Genomic DNA, 15,651 nt, shown 5'->3' with positions numbered 1-15,651 from the left:
TGTTTGTGGAATAACTGATGTCCTGCTGGTCGTCCTCCAATGCCAACGAGACAGATTTAATGAACGCAACGAAGAACGCCGCTCTGATCCGGATTCGAGCGGCGTGCGCGTTTGACAGACGACTCGGCGGCTCCGGGGGGGGGGGGGGGGGGAGGAAGACGGCGAGGTGAAATGTATTCTGCTGCCTGCGTGCGTGCCTGCGTTCAAATATGCAGGATGAAATCCAGGAGATGCGGCGCCGCAGAAGCCCTTTTAACCCTTTCGGGCATCCGCGGATCAGCAGAGGGGGGTGAACGCTCTGATAGTCTGCTGCTGATGGTGTCGGAGAGCGCTGTCGATCGCGTGTCCACATTCGGAATCCCAGACTCTCTTCCATGGCCCCCCCCCCCCCCCTCGTTGATTCGAACACCGACCCTGGAGGAGCTTCAGCAGCTCCACGGAAGCCCGAGTGCTCTCTGTAGCTGAGACACAAAAGCACCTCTGGTGCTATTAAGGATACGCGTAGAAAGAGTGTCAGAATAAACTCCTCGGCCACTTGGTCTAAAAAGCATCCGTCTGCAGATACTCGCTCAAAAAAAGGAGTTAAACAAATTCCTCTCAGAACGAATATATTTGTTGCTTTGCGTGTTTATTCTCTCTGTTTGGCAGGATGTGGTTTAATGTTGTTGAAGGGACACCGTTGAACACAAGGGCCCTTTTTAATGGCACACAGTAGCTTTTCTCCTCTCCGGGTGGAAAGTCTTCAAACCACAGCTGCATCAGCCGTGTTGGCATGGCAATGAAACGCCGATTTTCTTCCCAACAGATCCTGGGTTTAACAATCGCCGCCGGGACATTGAAGTGCACTCCGCACTCCGCACATGTGTTTGCTCCGATGGATAGTTAGTCAACTGGATTTTGAATAAGCTCACACTATATTCTCCATTCATTCCGCGCGGGACAAGAGGGAAGCAAACAGGGTTCACGTTGTACGTAGCTGGAAAATACTTAATTAAAAAGTACAAAGTCACACTGAGGCGAGTCATCGATGATGTGTATCTCTCAGCTACAAAAAGAGACGTCCTCCATCTCAGATTTGCGCAACGGCGGGTCTCGTTCAGTGGACGGCACCAGGTGGCTCCGCGCTGTGGGGCCTCAGATAAACAGGACGGACGGGAGGGGAAACTGCGGCGCTCCCCTCATTATCCAAAAAGCTCATTTGGCAAAGAGTCAGCGTCCTCTTTTTAACGCATTGCAGTCCCTGTCAGCCCCGTCCACAGGCCACCTCGGCTCCTTATTAATAAATCATTTCAGCCAATCAGTGATGGATGTGTTCTGAAACAAAGTGCCTGTGTGTGTGTGTGTGTGGGAGAATCAATGTTGTCCGATTGTGACCCTTTTTTTTTTTTTCCTCCAGTGGACTAATGTTTTGTCAATTCATCTTCTGCGCACACACCTACGCGAGATGTCAGATAGAAAAAATGAAGAGAAAAAAAAGAGAGACGAGTAGAGGATTGATGACGGAACGACTGAAAAGGGATAAGAGCAGCTCGCTCGCAATCAGAAACAGTATAGTGGGAATACATTTAATTTGAGGCTCTATCTCCCTTATGTGTGTGTTGCTATATGTGTGCGCGTGTGTGTGTGTGTGAGTGTGTGCTGACAGATTGGATATTGCTTCAGTTCAGAGATACAGAAAAACACACTCAGTGATTATCTAGAAAGAGCACCTGTGCACTGGGAATGTCATTGTATTAGAACGGCCCATCCAACTCCCTCGCAGAGGAAAAGACAAAAAAAAAAACGGGAAAAGAGAGGAATCCAACACAAGAGGAAGACGATTGAGGTTGGGACGGAAATAAAAAGATTTTGTGGACTTTGGTGGGAAATGCGATGCTTAAAACTCACTTGTCGTCGGAAGGATTTGTGGATCATACACAGGTTATATAATATGTGGAAGGACTCAAACATCAGGTGTTTGTGAAGGAACAATTGAAATCGCTTTGACTCTCCGGGTCTCAGGTCCGATGTCCTTTGGAAAGCGCAGCACGGCGATACAAAGCAGAAAGGCGGCGGCAGTTGATCAAGAACCACGAGGCGTGAGAGCGAACCAAACCAGGTATCTCGGCTAAACTCATCCATCCATTGGCTTTGGTGTGCTGTAGTAGCAGACAGCGACCAGTAAGAGGCAGTGTTTCCTCTCATCTGACTCACAAAAAATGTTATTTTATTACCTTCACTCTTTTTCTGGGCTGGACTTTTTCTCCCCTCGTTTCCACCACCATCACACACACACACACACGCACACACACCACCTGTTTTTGCCAAACTCTCTTCAATGTGCTCCCATTGCTCAAATGTGTGAGAAGTATACAGATGTCCGCGTGTGCGCGCGTGTGTGCGGGCGCGCGCGCGCGGAGGACCACCGGGCTGATCTGAACGGGTTCATTCACTGCCGTGTTTTGACTGGCCGACAGTGACGGGGGTGAAATGATTTACAATGGGTCAACACAGCAAGGGGAGGGGAGCGTTTAGAACACACATTCACCCCCCCCCCCCACACCAAAAAAAAAAAAAAAACCTGCCAAGCCACCTGAGGTCATGCGGCAGCTAGTCATTAACTTTAAAAACACACGTCTTACCATCATTGTGACGACGTGTCAGCGATCGGACCAAAACAAATACACAAAAACGTGGGTCGTGGGCTCTTGTTTTAAAAAGTGAGATCTAAATGCGTCCCAGTGCATCGGCTCGGGGAAACGTTGGGAGTGAGCTTCAAAAGCATCTACAGAGTCACCACATTCCCTCTATTCTTTTTATTATAACACTTCCAACCTGCAATTTCTCAAAGTGAAAAGAACAAATGAGGTGTTTGGGGAAAACATTGAGGTAAAAAATATATATATATATATATATATAAAAAAAAAACGGGACGAAAAGAATCGGCTTATTGTAGAGAGCACGCGCTAAATAGGAATTCCTGTCCCCATCTGTTTGGGTTCGTGTTCATACATGGCCAGGAGTGTGCGCGCGGCTCACACAACTTTCCGACCCGGTGCAGGTGTGCTGTTGACAGTTTTATCAGCCGCATCGGGTCAGCTGACAGGAGAGAACGGAGGAGAGGAGAGAAGGGAGGAGAGGAGAGGAGAGGAGAGGAGAGGAGAGGAGAGGAGAAAGGCCGCCTCTGTAGGGATCTCGGTGTTTTTCGCGCGGTTGTTCCGATCCACGTCCGCTCGTGCAGCGGCGCGCGGCCTGAAGCACGGGACGCACGCTCCCCGCGTTACGTCGCATCACAGTTTCCACCACTCGTGTTGCCTACCTTTTCTGGCACGTGGTTGCTGGGGAAAAACCTTCGGAAAAGCGAGTGACAGGAGGTTTGAATCGCAGGGCCCCCCGGCGGTGAGGCTTTGTGACGCTCCTCGGGTCACGTGATGCGCGCGCGTCGTGGTTTGTGACTGTCCCCATTGTGTCGCTCTATAAAGTGTCCCAGAAACCACTTTTAGGATTAGTGTAGGACAGTGCAAGCATACAGCTGGAGACCGTCACGTCACGAGATGACACACACACACACACACACACACACACACACACACACACATCCTGGTCAGACACATCTCGAGTGCTGCTGGAGTCACGGCCTCTGCCAAATTCTAACCCCACGTCACCCCACCCTGCTGCCCCGATGACATCACTACCATAACCCTCGGACCGCCAGACCCAGAAGAGCCCAGAACACACACACACACACACACACACACACACGCAGGCGTGGGGGCAGGGTGAGGAATACCACAGGGTCACATTTTGACCAACATTTTATTTTTCCAAGTATGTTCTTCATCTGTCTCCTATGAGGATGTTTCTGGTCTTCCACGAAGAGAAAGTCTACGTTACATATTTTCGTAACATTTAAAACGAATCTTAGATTCTCAAACGTCACCACATTACAACCTAGTAAAATATTGATCATTTTCATAATTGCCTGATTTATTGTTTCATCTGTAAAAATAAATAAATATACTATATCTAAATATCTCCATCCTTACCCTTAAGACAAAATGGACTAAATATATATGCAAACAAAAGGCCCGCACACACACACACACACACAACACATAAAAGCAGGAGAGGAGGGGGTTCAGCCAGATGCTGTCACACACACTGTCCTGGGAGGAATTCCCTGGATTCAAGTTAACCAATCAGAAGCCTGGGTTTAAAATACTGGCCCTTCAACTGAAGAGGCCATCCTCTTAACATGGACCACCATCTGTGCGTGTCCGCGTTAGTCATTAGTGCTCCCACTGGGAAAAAATACACACATGTAACACATCCAGTGTCTCCCCCCCCCCCCCCCCCCCCCTCCTGTACAGACCCTTCAAACATGCACACATACATTTTAACACACACAAAAAAGTTTGTGAGAAGTCTCCTCGACGGTCTTTGTTTCGGGGGAAATATTCCATCTTACTCCAGAACCCACTGTGTCTGATCATGTGGGGGCCACACACTCAAAAAAACAGACGTCACAATGACCTCGAGGATCTATTGACGCTCCCAGACATCCCATCTTCTCATATATCGAGCGCGGGGACACACAGCACACACACACACACACACACACACACACACACACTCCCCTCCCCTAATTAGTGAGTCCCAAGGGACAAGACGCTCAAGCAGCACTTCTGTGTTTGGTTAAAGAAAAGAACAACGCGGGAAAAGCGGCTTCTTCTTCCTGAGAAACAAATCCATATTTGCACGGTGCAGCTTGTTCAGAAGGAGCAGCACAACCAGGAAAGCGTCCCGTCTCTCAGGTGAGGCGATAAGGGTTTTGCGTGGAGATGATGGGGAGGAGGGGGGGGACCAGAAGTGTTCTTGGTGGACGGGAGGCGGGAGGAAGAGAGATTGTATCACTGCATTGGCTAACTTGTTGACAGGAAACTTTTCAGCACCTCTATCTACACATCTAACTTTACTTTACCCCCCCGCCCACTTCCTCGGGTTTTATCAGCCCTGCTGTCAATCTGCGCCACAGTTCAGGTGGGTCTCAGGCTTTTAAGGCCATAAAGAGTGCGAGGCGAAGCGGAGACGTCACCACCAGAGACGACCTTGACGTTCTGTCAGAAGCTTCGCATGTGCTGCCAGATGAAGGGGGAAAAAAAAAAAACGTGCCTCTCACTAGTGCACCATTTGCACCTTAAAAACAACAACGATGTTCCCAGTTAATCAGACGGCTTCTTATGAAGGAAGATGATGAGTTTTTTTTTATTTTATTGGAAATGTCATTTCTACAAATGTTTTTGTCAATCCCAACAATATTTGCCAGATTAAATCAAGGACCATTACAAAAGATTTTTTTTATGTTTCTGCCCTTGAGATAAACATGTCAAATAAACAAAAAATAGGCATAAAGCCTCTAATGTGATGTAGAAACGTCTTCTTACCGAGCAGAGAAAAAGGAACAAATAACAATAATATTATTGCAGGGATAGTCAAGGTTTCTTGTTCTTGTTAACAGAATCTATTTATTAAAGTATTGACGGAATATTCAGAAACTCCCTGTCAATAAAACCCTCTTAAATAAAAGCCACACAACACTGAAGTCCACTTTCTGCTTTTCCTCAGAAGTTAAGTTATCTTTCAACGATGTCCCCCCTCCTCCACAGTCTCAGCTCGGGGCATCTATGATGTTTTGCCACCATGTGCTCATAAAACAAAACCAGTTTGTCACAATCCGTTGTTATATGCCAGCGTTTTACCCTCAAACAGAGAGACCTTCCTTCCCGCTTTGTGTTTACCATGAAGGGAACCTGGTTCCTCCCCGGAGCCGGTCACTTTGGTGTCAGTGTGCAGCGGAGAGGCGCCTGCGGCCCAGATGAAGGCTGGCAGAGCAACTTCTCCACACTGAGAGAAACATTTGTGCAACATTTCGACCAAAATAGTCCCGGGCTCCACCGCAATGCAAGAGGACTGCCTTCATTTAGGGCAATGGGGTTGGCAGATCTCAAACACACACACACACACACACACACACACACACACACACACACACACACACACACACACACACACACACACACACACACACACACACACACACACACACACACACACACACACACACACACACACACACACAGCATTTCACCACTGTCATGTGCAAGCCAAAGTCATTAAATAAGCTCATTCTGTTAGAACACCGTGACAACGGAACGTTGTGGGGACCAAACTTTTACAAGTTCAAATTGAGCGGCCTAGTAGAACAAGTTTGAACCAGCACCCTCCTCTATCTGCTGTATCCTGGTAGGAATGTACAAAGTGACTCAAAAGTTCAAGAGTTCAATAAATCTCCATGTAAAACTATTTAAGTTGTGCGTGTGTGTCAGAAAATATGACACACACATTATCAAAAGGTTGAAATCAATGTGTATCTCAGACAAACCCTCCTGAGGTGTCAAATCACATGAAAAAAGTGTGTCCACCGAACTCTTTAAGGTGACTTTGCTCCGTGGAATCCTCCCTTTGAAAACTTTTTCATCCAAAAAAAAGAAACCCCGAACGTGGTGTTAGTTCCTACCTGCTCTGCTCTGTCTCCAAGAAAACACGCTGTCCTCCCACCGTCCGAAGCGCTCAAGTCCGAAAAGTGTGTCTCTCTGTCCCGCAGGGAAACTACAGACAAGTCCGTGTTTTTTTTTTTTTTTGGAAAAGGGAACCCCCGTCCAGCCTGCTGCAGGGCGCTCACTGTGCAGACGGGTGTCACATCAAATGACCTCCCTTTCGCTGCTCGATCACAGAAATGGCACAGGACGGTTATCGTGGGAGCGCAGCGCAGCCCCGGACCGGTCGGTACCCAAAATGTCCGAGCGTGTCCTGTACGAGTGAGTGTAGAAATGCGGTCGGATATCAGTGGAACGCGCGCCGAGTGGCGTGCGTCTATGCGCGCGGTGTCCTCGGGCAACAGGTGTCGGACATAAAGTGAGATTTCTCCACGGCCATCACAAGTTTTCCGAAAGCTCTCCAACTAATTACGCGCCCGGTGGGGGTGGGAGGGGAGGAAGGAGGAGGAGAAGGAGGAGGAGGGCGCACGGGAAGGAGGGTGCTCTCCATTTTACGCATCGAGCGAGAAGTTTGAGACCGAGGAAACGAGGGCTACGCAACAGGCTGGAGGGAAACTGAAGCACTTCCCTCCGATGCTGTGTCCGTGCCGCCTCTCCACCCACGCAGGGGTTAAGAAAGGTGTCTCTACAACCAGGAAACCCTGAGACATCTCCAAAAGCGTGGCGAGAGGCGGGATTCGAACCTTCGCCTCCGTTTTTCGTTTTTTGGAGAGCAAAAGTACACACGACGAGGAAGGGGGTCACACCTCGACCACCACCAGGCCGTCCTGATCGCTTTGGCACACGTTGGGTCTCCGTAGTGAAATCAATAATAAAACATTCTGCTCATTACAATCGCGGTTGGTGAAACTGACGCGTTGTTAAAATTCACACGCTCCCTACATCTATTTATCAGCCTGAGTTGCCTTGTTTTCAAGCTAAAGGCCATAGAGATGTATAATAGGACTATATTTAAATGATAAAAAATACTAATATTGTGAATTTGAGGCCATTCTGTGTATTTCTATTATTTGAGCTGTTGTGTAAATGGGAAACCTGAACTTATACGCCTCGAATTGTCAGCCAATACGTTCCCTTCACTGAAGGCATTGACCCTTCCTGAGAACTGACCGGTGGGGTCAATGTGGACATTTCAAAACTGGCCTCGGCTGCTTTAGACGGGGACGCCCCTTATAAATCACTGACAAGCTGAATCTGTCCGTCCCCATCGCTCGTTGGGACATGGCTGCTCGGGGGGGGGGGGGGGGGGGAGACATTTTCTCAGAAGGCAATAAAAGTCGCAGGAATGCACAGCCGGAGGAGGAGCAGAAGATAAGGAGAAATGTCTTCTCTGTTGGTGGATGTTTGGGCTCTCTGTGGCCAGCAGCTTATTTTAGGAGCTCCGCTCCTCCTCTCACGTCGTTTTCATTTCACGGGTGTCTTCCTGCTGGCCCCCGCCGTTCTTCTGTTGCTTCCATCTTGTCGGTTCTCTCTTTTCTTCCCCGCATGCATCCCACCGGCAGGTCAGAAGGGCATTTGACTTCACGCTGAAAAACAAGGCCTACAAAGAGCAAACATCCAAAACCAACAACCAACAGGTTTATTATCCCTTCAAACCACCACTGAAATCATTAATTATTAAGCCTGAAGACTTGTAATACAGACGCGGCGTGTGTGTTTTAGGTTGAGCCGCTGTTTGTTTTGGTCTCGGCTCTGCCTCTCCTCTGTTTTTTCTTTCTCTCCATCACCCTCTCCTTCTTTTTCTTTTTTTGCACTCGTGTGCGATGTGATGTGTGATGATTGAAACCACATCTAGCCAAAGCACAGGGCAGGCCCTCTGCACACTTCCGCTGCCCCTCCCCGCCTCTCGCGGTGTCTCAGGTCCTCCTCGCGAAGACTGGATGCAGGTGGATTTATTTTTTTATTTTTTACTAAATGTTCAAACGTTATCTCAAGGACATCGGCCCGATATCGGCGGGATCTTATCGATCGCGCAAAGGCAGGCGTGTTTAAATGCGCCAAAGCAAAGCAATGAGGTGATATTAAATTTAAAAAAAAAAATGGATCAAAGAATACATTTAAATACCAATGGTGTAAATTTGTTTTCAAGCTAACATACAAAACAATCCACGTCATTTACATTTTGTGATTGAATGTAAGAATTGTCATGTGAAGCCTGTCGACCACGTGGAGACATTTTAAACTGTTGACAGCATGGCTTTAGCCTGCTTTCAGAACATATTATACACAGACAGCTTTAAGTTTCACCGTGGTACACTAAGAACCCCCCCGAGGGGATTTATTCTGCATCTTAGACGTGGTTTTAAGGGAAATGTCCCATCAGTGTGCCGTTCTCCTGAACACACTTGCGGTGTGTGAGCACATGTCACATGTTGCGCTCTGAGACGAGACACAGAGCCGCGAGGACGAGGAGGAGGAGGAGGAGGAGGAGGAGGAGGAGGAGGGTATCTGGTGCCTCCGCTCTTTCCTCCACGCCATAAATCAGGCGGTCGGACATGCGTAACTCTCTTCCTCCTCTTTCTGACGGCATCCATTCCCTTCGGTCTCCCTCCACCGGCTTTTATTAGGACATTAGATGGAGAAAGCAGAACGGATGCTTCCACGCAACAACAAAAAAAAAAAACCCATCCCAGGTACCGACACACCGAGCGCAGCGTTGCCATGTGTGGAGGTAAACATCGGCACATGTGTTACGTTCACACACCGTCAGGGAGTTCACTGCAGAGTGTTTTATTGTGTGTGAGAAACGGGGGGGAATGTTTCCACACACAAGTCGGGTCAAGGTGAAGGTTCAAGGTCAGTCGAGAGTTGAGTGAACGCGTAGCACTGATCTTCTGCCGTATTCGTGCAGGATGCAAACAGTGAGGAAGTGGGTGTGTTTTCGTTTCTTGTGTCACTCTTATACCACAAACACACAACATTTCTATTTTTCCCCAATTGAGCACCGAACAAATGTTTAAGGTTTATTGTTACAGTGAGTCAAGAGAGGCTGACCTTTGGGAATAGGTATCAGTATCAGTGTTAGTGTGCACTGTACTTAGCATATTTTCACCTCTACAGCTTGATGTTATTCGCGTGAGCAACAAAAAGGGGCCTAAATGTATCTCAGTCCGCGCTGGTACCCCTTTAAATCGGCTGTAGGTAGTAACACACCAACCTCTGCGGTGCAACTTGATAAATCCAAACTATCCCTTTCAGACAATTGCAATGGTATGGCTAGACTGTGTGTGTGTGTGTGTGTGTGTGTGTGTGTGTGTGTGTGTGTGTGTAAAGAACTGGAACAGGATGAGGGGCGATGGAACAACGTCATTATTGTGGGCGAGTAGGAAAATAAACCACTAGTGACAAGATAAGGAGCCCAGTCTAGAGGGAGATGAAAGGAACGCAGGGGAAGGAGAGGTCACAAAGAGTAAGGAAATGAGACAAAAGGACTAATGATCTAAGCTCTGTCTTTATCAAGCACGAAGAGAAAACACACCTTCTATCTAACAGACACTTATTGAGTGGAGGTGTGTGGGAGCGAGGATTAATCCCAGGTGTCACAGTTAAAAGGGATGAAAAGGATATTTTGGTTTCTCTTTTTTTTATGGCCTGTTTTTGTAACCCTCAGCAAAGAGATCCTATGAAACCAGAACGATTAGGAGACAGAATATTGATCATTTGGTTAAACTGATTGAACGTGTCACAGATCTGAGACCTGCCATCAAATCACGGACAGAATCCTTCCGGTTTAAATTAAAGATAAATTCATGTTTTATTCCATTCCATTATTTCCCATCCACAAGTCCTCACTGCTCCATAACATTATCAGTATAAAACAGACAACGAAATACTGGATTTACAACACAAGCTCATATCTGATGGTTTCATTCCAAAATAAGAACCAGGTGTCAAACTACTGATGATCAATTTAAAAAAAAACGGTGACATTTGAGGCTCCCACACCTCATAAAACAGATACTGTATGTCATACTATGGAATGAAAGTCATCTTTTATACACATTTGGGCTTTTTTTTTTTTTAAACCCATCTGAGGTGCAGATAGTGACACATTTTATTTGTTTTTTTTCAGACAGATGGTGTAAATCCCCGTCTTTAGACAGTCGTGTTTTGCCAGTCAGTTTCAGCACTCACTACAGTATTAGACCAAACAAACTTGTATATATATATATATATAGTATATATATTTATATATATATATACACACACGTTTCTTCGGTGGACACGGAGCCTCTTTTAGGTGCAATATTATGTCCCCAGTGGCAGCCTCCTGCTCGCAGAACGTATCTGTGGTTACTTGCAAATCACGGAAAAAATTATAATAAAGTTTGACACATTGTGTATCATACCAACAAATACATGACAATATCTGCAATTAAACAAGATCAGTATTTTTTTATACATATATATATATATATCTTACCAAAAGCAAAACATTATAATATATTCCCTTCCTCCCATGAAATAAAATGCTTCAATCAGGGGAAATGAACTCTGATTTCTCCATGATGACTCTAAAAGGATTGTCACAAAACGGTGAGTGAGGGATTGTCTGAACACAACCTAATTTCACCAGGACAGAATGTTTTTTTCCGTTAAGAAGAAACACCAAATATCTACACGGGTGTTTTTTAATAAAGGGAGTACTGCGAGATCTACTGTGGTGCCTTTCATCAATAATGGGACAAAAAAGATGGACCAAAGTACCACGATCCCCCCCCCCCCCGATAAAAGCTGTTAATTAAAGTTCTGGCTTTACAATATACACAACTATGTAGAGGTTACTTCTGAAAGAAACTGCGAGATGGAAAGTTTCATCAGAGAAAAAAAAAACACTAAAAGTTAGCAGCAAATAATGTAAAGAATCAAAGGCAGCTGAAATAAACACACCTTTGAATCGTAACCAAATAACAACGTGGTGACGGCATGTAAGTCTGGTATCAGAAACAGCCCCCCCCCCCCCCCCCCCTCCATGAAATACATCAAGTCACGATAACAAGTCTGCTGTGGAAGGACGGCGAGAGCAGTGAAGGCTTCTGTTCCAAAGTAGTAACAAAAATACATGTTACATGTCTAACATGAACAACTTCCGATTAACATGCATGGCAACCAAGCACAACGCACAACATTTCCCTCAGCCGGCACTGTGTGTTACAAATGATTAAAAGACTAAAGACACGTCGGAAAAATGTTTTTCTGTTTTTTTTTTCCCCCTCCAAAATTCAGATGGGCGGGGAGCAACATGTGTCTAGCAGAATAAGCTTGTGTGTTTCTGTCACTGTGTGAGTGTGTGTGTGTGTGTGTGCACTCGTGCGTCAGCAGCTGTCCTCGAGTGCGTTGACCACTTGCTCTAAAATGTCGGGGCATCGTTCGGCGATCTGCTGCAGGACCTGGTTGGCGTACTCCTGGAGCTCCGCCCCTTCCATCTCGCACCGCGCTAGCTCCGCCTCCAACTAACAGACAGAGAGAGAGAGACAGAGAGAGACGGTGGGATTTTAGACGTTTTTTTTAAAACCCTTATGCTACCATTAGGCCAACGTAGAATGTAAAGCAATGGTTCGTCACTTAGGGGGATACACACAAATGAAACGGGTTAGATTAGCTCGGCACAGCGACTGGAAAGAGAAAGATAACAAACCTACTGCCTACTGTGTTAAAGTTCACAAATGTTGCTGTGTGAAAACGTTGTGCCGGGCCGCTTCCTGCTTTGGTGCATTCGTTACTCTTACGGCCTATAAAACAGCACGTTTTTGTTTTTACAAACAGCTTTTTACACAGGTCAAACACATGTGGTATACGAGTCAATTAGCGAGCTTTCAAGGTGCTGGTGGTGTGAATTTTTTGTTTCCTCCCGAAGCCAACTGGCTTTATATCCACTGAACAAATGTGAAAACCAATATCAGCGAGGTGATCTTTTCTCTCCAGGGCAGGACAGCGAAAAAAGCATATTTCACTCTTCCTTTAAATTCCATGTTTCATGATAGAAAGAGAAGCAAAACGGACATTAAACACAAACACAGACCAAACTCCCCATGAAGCCCGGCGGATGACACGGAGCATGTTGAAGACACACACACACAGACACAGACACACACACACAGATGAGACTGTAATCTGAAAACACCACAATGTAGCTCTTTCTGACCGTACCGACTGGAACATTTCGGAGAGAGAGAGAGAGAGAGAGAGAGAGAGAGAGCGCTGATGATATTTTCTTTGGCTGCGGCCGAGCTGAGACGTCAAACCGAACGGACTTAATGACCAATACATCTGTATCAATAAGGAGTACGGCTCAAACAGTCATGTAACACAAGCCGACATTTGTGTTGGTGTGCGTGTGTGTGTGTGCGTGTGTGTTTGTGAGGCCTGGGTCCGATATTGGCAAAAAATATTGCCTCGTTAAGTCCTAACCTCTTCCCTGTACTCTCATCTGTTTGCCAGCAGATCTCAGGGGTATCTTCTGTTACAGCGGCTTTATTCATGTTTAAAACTGCTGTAAGTAATGATACTTCTGATGATTAATGAAAATGTGCCCAATAAATCACATGAGAATATAGTACCTCCTCCATCTGTTATGTTGCTACATTAGTTTTGGAGCGTTTGTGACAAGTTTAGGTCAATATTTAAACTCTGCTTTGGCAATGCTGTATGTGTGTTTACATGGATTTTCATTTTTTGTTTTCAAAGCTCTGCTACATCGACTTCAATCATTTTTCAAAGTCAGTAAACACAGGGCAATTTCTTCTTTAAACACATGACAGTAGTGAGTGAAAGAGGAGGAGGAGCAGGAGAGTGTGAAGCTCCATCACTCTGTCCCTCCTCTGTGCAGGTGTGCGAAATGTTTGCGATCCCGATCCGTAACGTCCAGGCTCACGCCCAACACCTTGTGTGTGTGTTTGCATGCAATTCAACTTCAAAACAAGGCAGTAAAGATTAGAGTCGCCCGGCCTTGACCTCCACCAGAGAGAGAGAGAGAGAGAGAGAGAGAGAGAGAGAGACGCTTGCAATCGAGATTAGACGGGTCAATCGCATCATGCCATATACATAAAACGGGACAACACAAGATGATGTGGTCCATTATTCATCTTGCGGCCCACTACATTGATCACGTGACCAGCGTAGGAGGCCCTGTCCCACAAGTTGAGAACCGCTGATTTAAACTGTCGACAGAACTATTTGGTGGTGAACTCATGAACATACTTGCATGTGAGGACACTGATGGTTTAGTCAGCGTCTGGACCACGATTAGAAGCAATGAGACGTGTAAACCGGGTATCACATGTTTAAAACCAGGCCCCGATGGACTCCGATGCAAAGCTGCGTCTAATCACCACAATTGACTTAGCGAGGAATATAAAAAGTCCCCTTTCCGTACAGAAAGTAATTGTACTTTGATCTTCGTCCTCTCCTGCTACGTTCAATGTCTCGCTCATTCATGACCTGAACATAAACAATATTGTATGATACAGTTTCCAGCTCTGAGGCCTTCGTTTGGACGGCGTTGTGCCAACAGATGATGTCTGTAATCACAGTGCAAGTGGTCAGGGAGACATGAAATAACACAACAAGGCAGCGCGCCAGATCTTGTGTGTGTCTTTGTGTGTGTGTGTGTGTGTGTGTGTGTATTTGATTGTCAACGTTTGGGTCTGTTTGGGAGAAACATTAGTGTAGGTGTCAGTGCTTTGGTGTTCGACATGACGCTAAAATGTAATGTTGCAAGCTCAATTTACGATTAAGTGAGTGACAGGAGAGGATTGTGGGAAGCAAAGAGAGTGACATAGTGAGAGAGAGAGAGAGAGAGAGAGAGAGAGAGAGAGATTCTCGGGGATGATTTTTACTGCAGCCATTAAAGCTCCATTATCATGATGGATCATTATCTGCCTTATCAGGGCTGTGGAAGAGCACACACACACACACACACACACACACACACACACACACACACACACGTTATCAGCTTAAAAAAGAGGATGAGGGTGATGTGTGTTTGTGTACGCACACACTGACCCCTGTGCGCACGTTGCAGGGCTTGAACCTCTTTGCAGAGGAATGCTAATGTTTTCTAAAGAAACCATAACTCAGCAGCCAGAGATAGAGGCAGAGAGACTAAGAGAGAGAGGGAGAGAGAGTACACATATATGATCTAACCGGAGTGCATCAGCTCTTCCTTTTGCAGACACACGTCTTACTAAAGGAACTCCATGACATCTTTCCAGTTAAAGATGATTCCGAGGGCCAGAGGTCTGTTTTCATCAGGAAACTGTGCGTTCACTTCGTGGCAGCGTATGTTAAGTAAACGATAAGGAACGTCACGTTGTTTTGACTGATTTAGAGGAAATGATGTTGCAGTGTAGGAGTCATGAGTTGCATAGATCAGGGCTCCTTGGTGAGGCCCAGCGAACCCACTGCACAAATAACCGGTGGATCTCAAATAGGTTTGAATGGTTCGACTGTCACTGCAAGTACTGGTCTGAACATTAGCACGTAAAGGTAAAAGAACAAAGTGCAAGTGACATCACAGCGCTGTTTGGGAGGAAAGTTGGAGGGAAAGAAAACCGAAATTGAGGTGAAAAGTGAAAAACCTTGACGAGAGGCTCTTACTTAGACAAAACCAGGAGGGAAACATGGGGGGAGGATGAGGGACATAGAAAGGGTCCGGAGGGCAAGTTTTGACCTAATATTCCTCAGCAATAAGCACCAAGTTGCATGAGTAAAGATAGGATCAAGGGGCTTAAAAAGGCTCCAGACTCCTCAGCAGCAGCCCTATAGAAACACCGTTATGAATGGGAGCCAAAGGAAGAGGAATAATAGGCCCACTCTGGCCATTATAATCCCTGTCTCTCCTCCGGTCTCTATTCAAACCATTAGGCCCTCACAAGCTTTACACTGTATGCAGTCTGCTTTACAAGGTGGCCTCCCGACCGCGCCGGGCCCAAATGCGCCCGAGACATGTGACCAAACGTGCGCGTGCTCTGTCCTGCTTCATTACAGCTACAGGCCGGGCGGCCTCGGCTTAAAATGCAGGCTAACGAGCTGTGTGGGGGTGTGGGGGGGG

General features: G+C 46.5%; 2 protein-coding genes across 8 annotated transcripts in view; both read right to left on the bottom strand.

Moving 5' to 3' along the window:
- The window catches only part of wnt5b (wingless-type MMTV integration site family, member 5b), a 54,396-nt gene extending 47,394 nt beyond the window's left edge, over window positions 1-7,002 (bottom strand). The window contains exon 1 of the mRNA XM_037461048.2: window positions 6,557-7,002. The gene's annotated coding sequence lies outside the window, so the exon portion shown is untranslated. The remainder of the gene's footprint in view (window positions 1-6,556) is intronic.
- Window positions 7,003-11,559: 4,557 nt separating this feature from the next.
- LOC119211549 (ELKS/Rab6-interacting/CAST family member 1-like) overlaps window positions 11,560-15,651 on the bottom strand; it is an 82,551-nt gene continuing 78,459 nt past the window's right edge. For all 7 annotated transcript variants that reach the window (XM_062560172.1, XM_062560168.1, XM_037462532.2 and 4 more), the window contains one exon: window positions 11,560-12,049. In XM_062560172.1, the coding sequence (XP_062416156.1) occupies window positions 11,912-12,049 (138 nt within the window). In that variant the 3' untranslated portion in view covers window positions 11,560-11,911. The remainder of the gene's footprint in view (window positions 12,050-15,651) is intronic.

The sequence above is a fragment of the Pungitius pungitius genome, chromosome 2, assembly GCF_949316345.1.
Source record: "Pungitius pungitius chromosome 2, fPunPun2.1, whole genome shotgun sequence".
NCBI lineage: Eukaryota > Metazoa > Chordata > Actinopteri > Perciformes > Gasterosteidae > Pungitius > Pungitius pungitius.
This window is presented reverse-complemented; position numbering and strand designations above follow the sequence as displayed.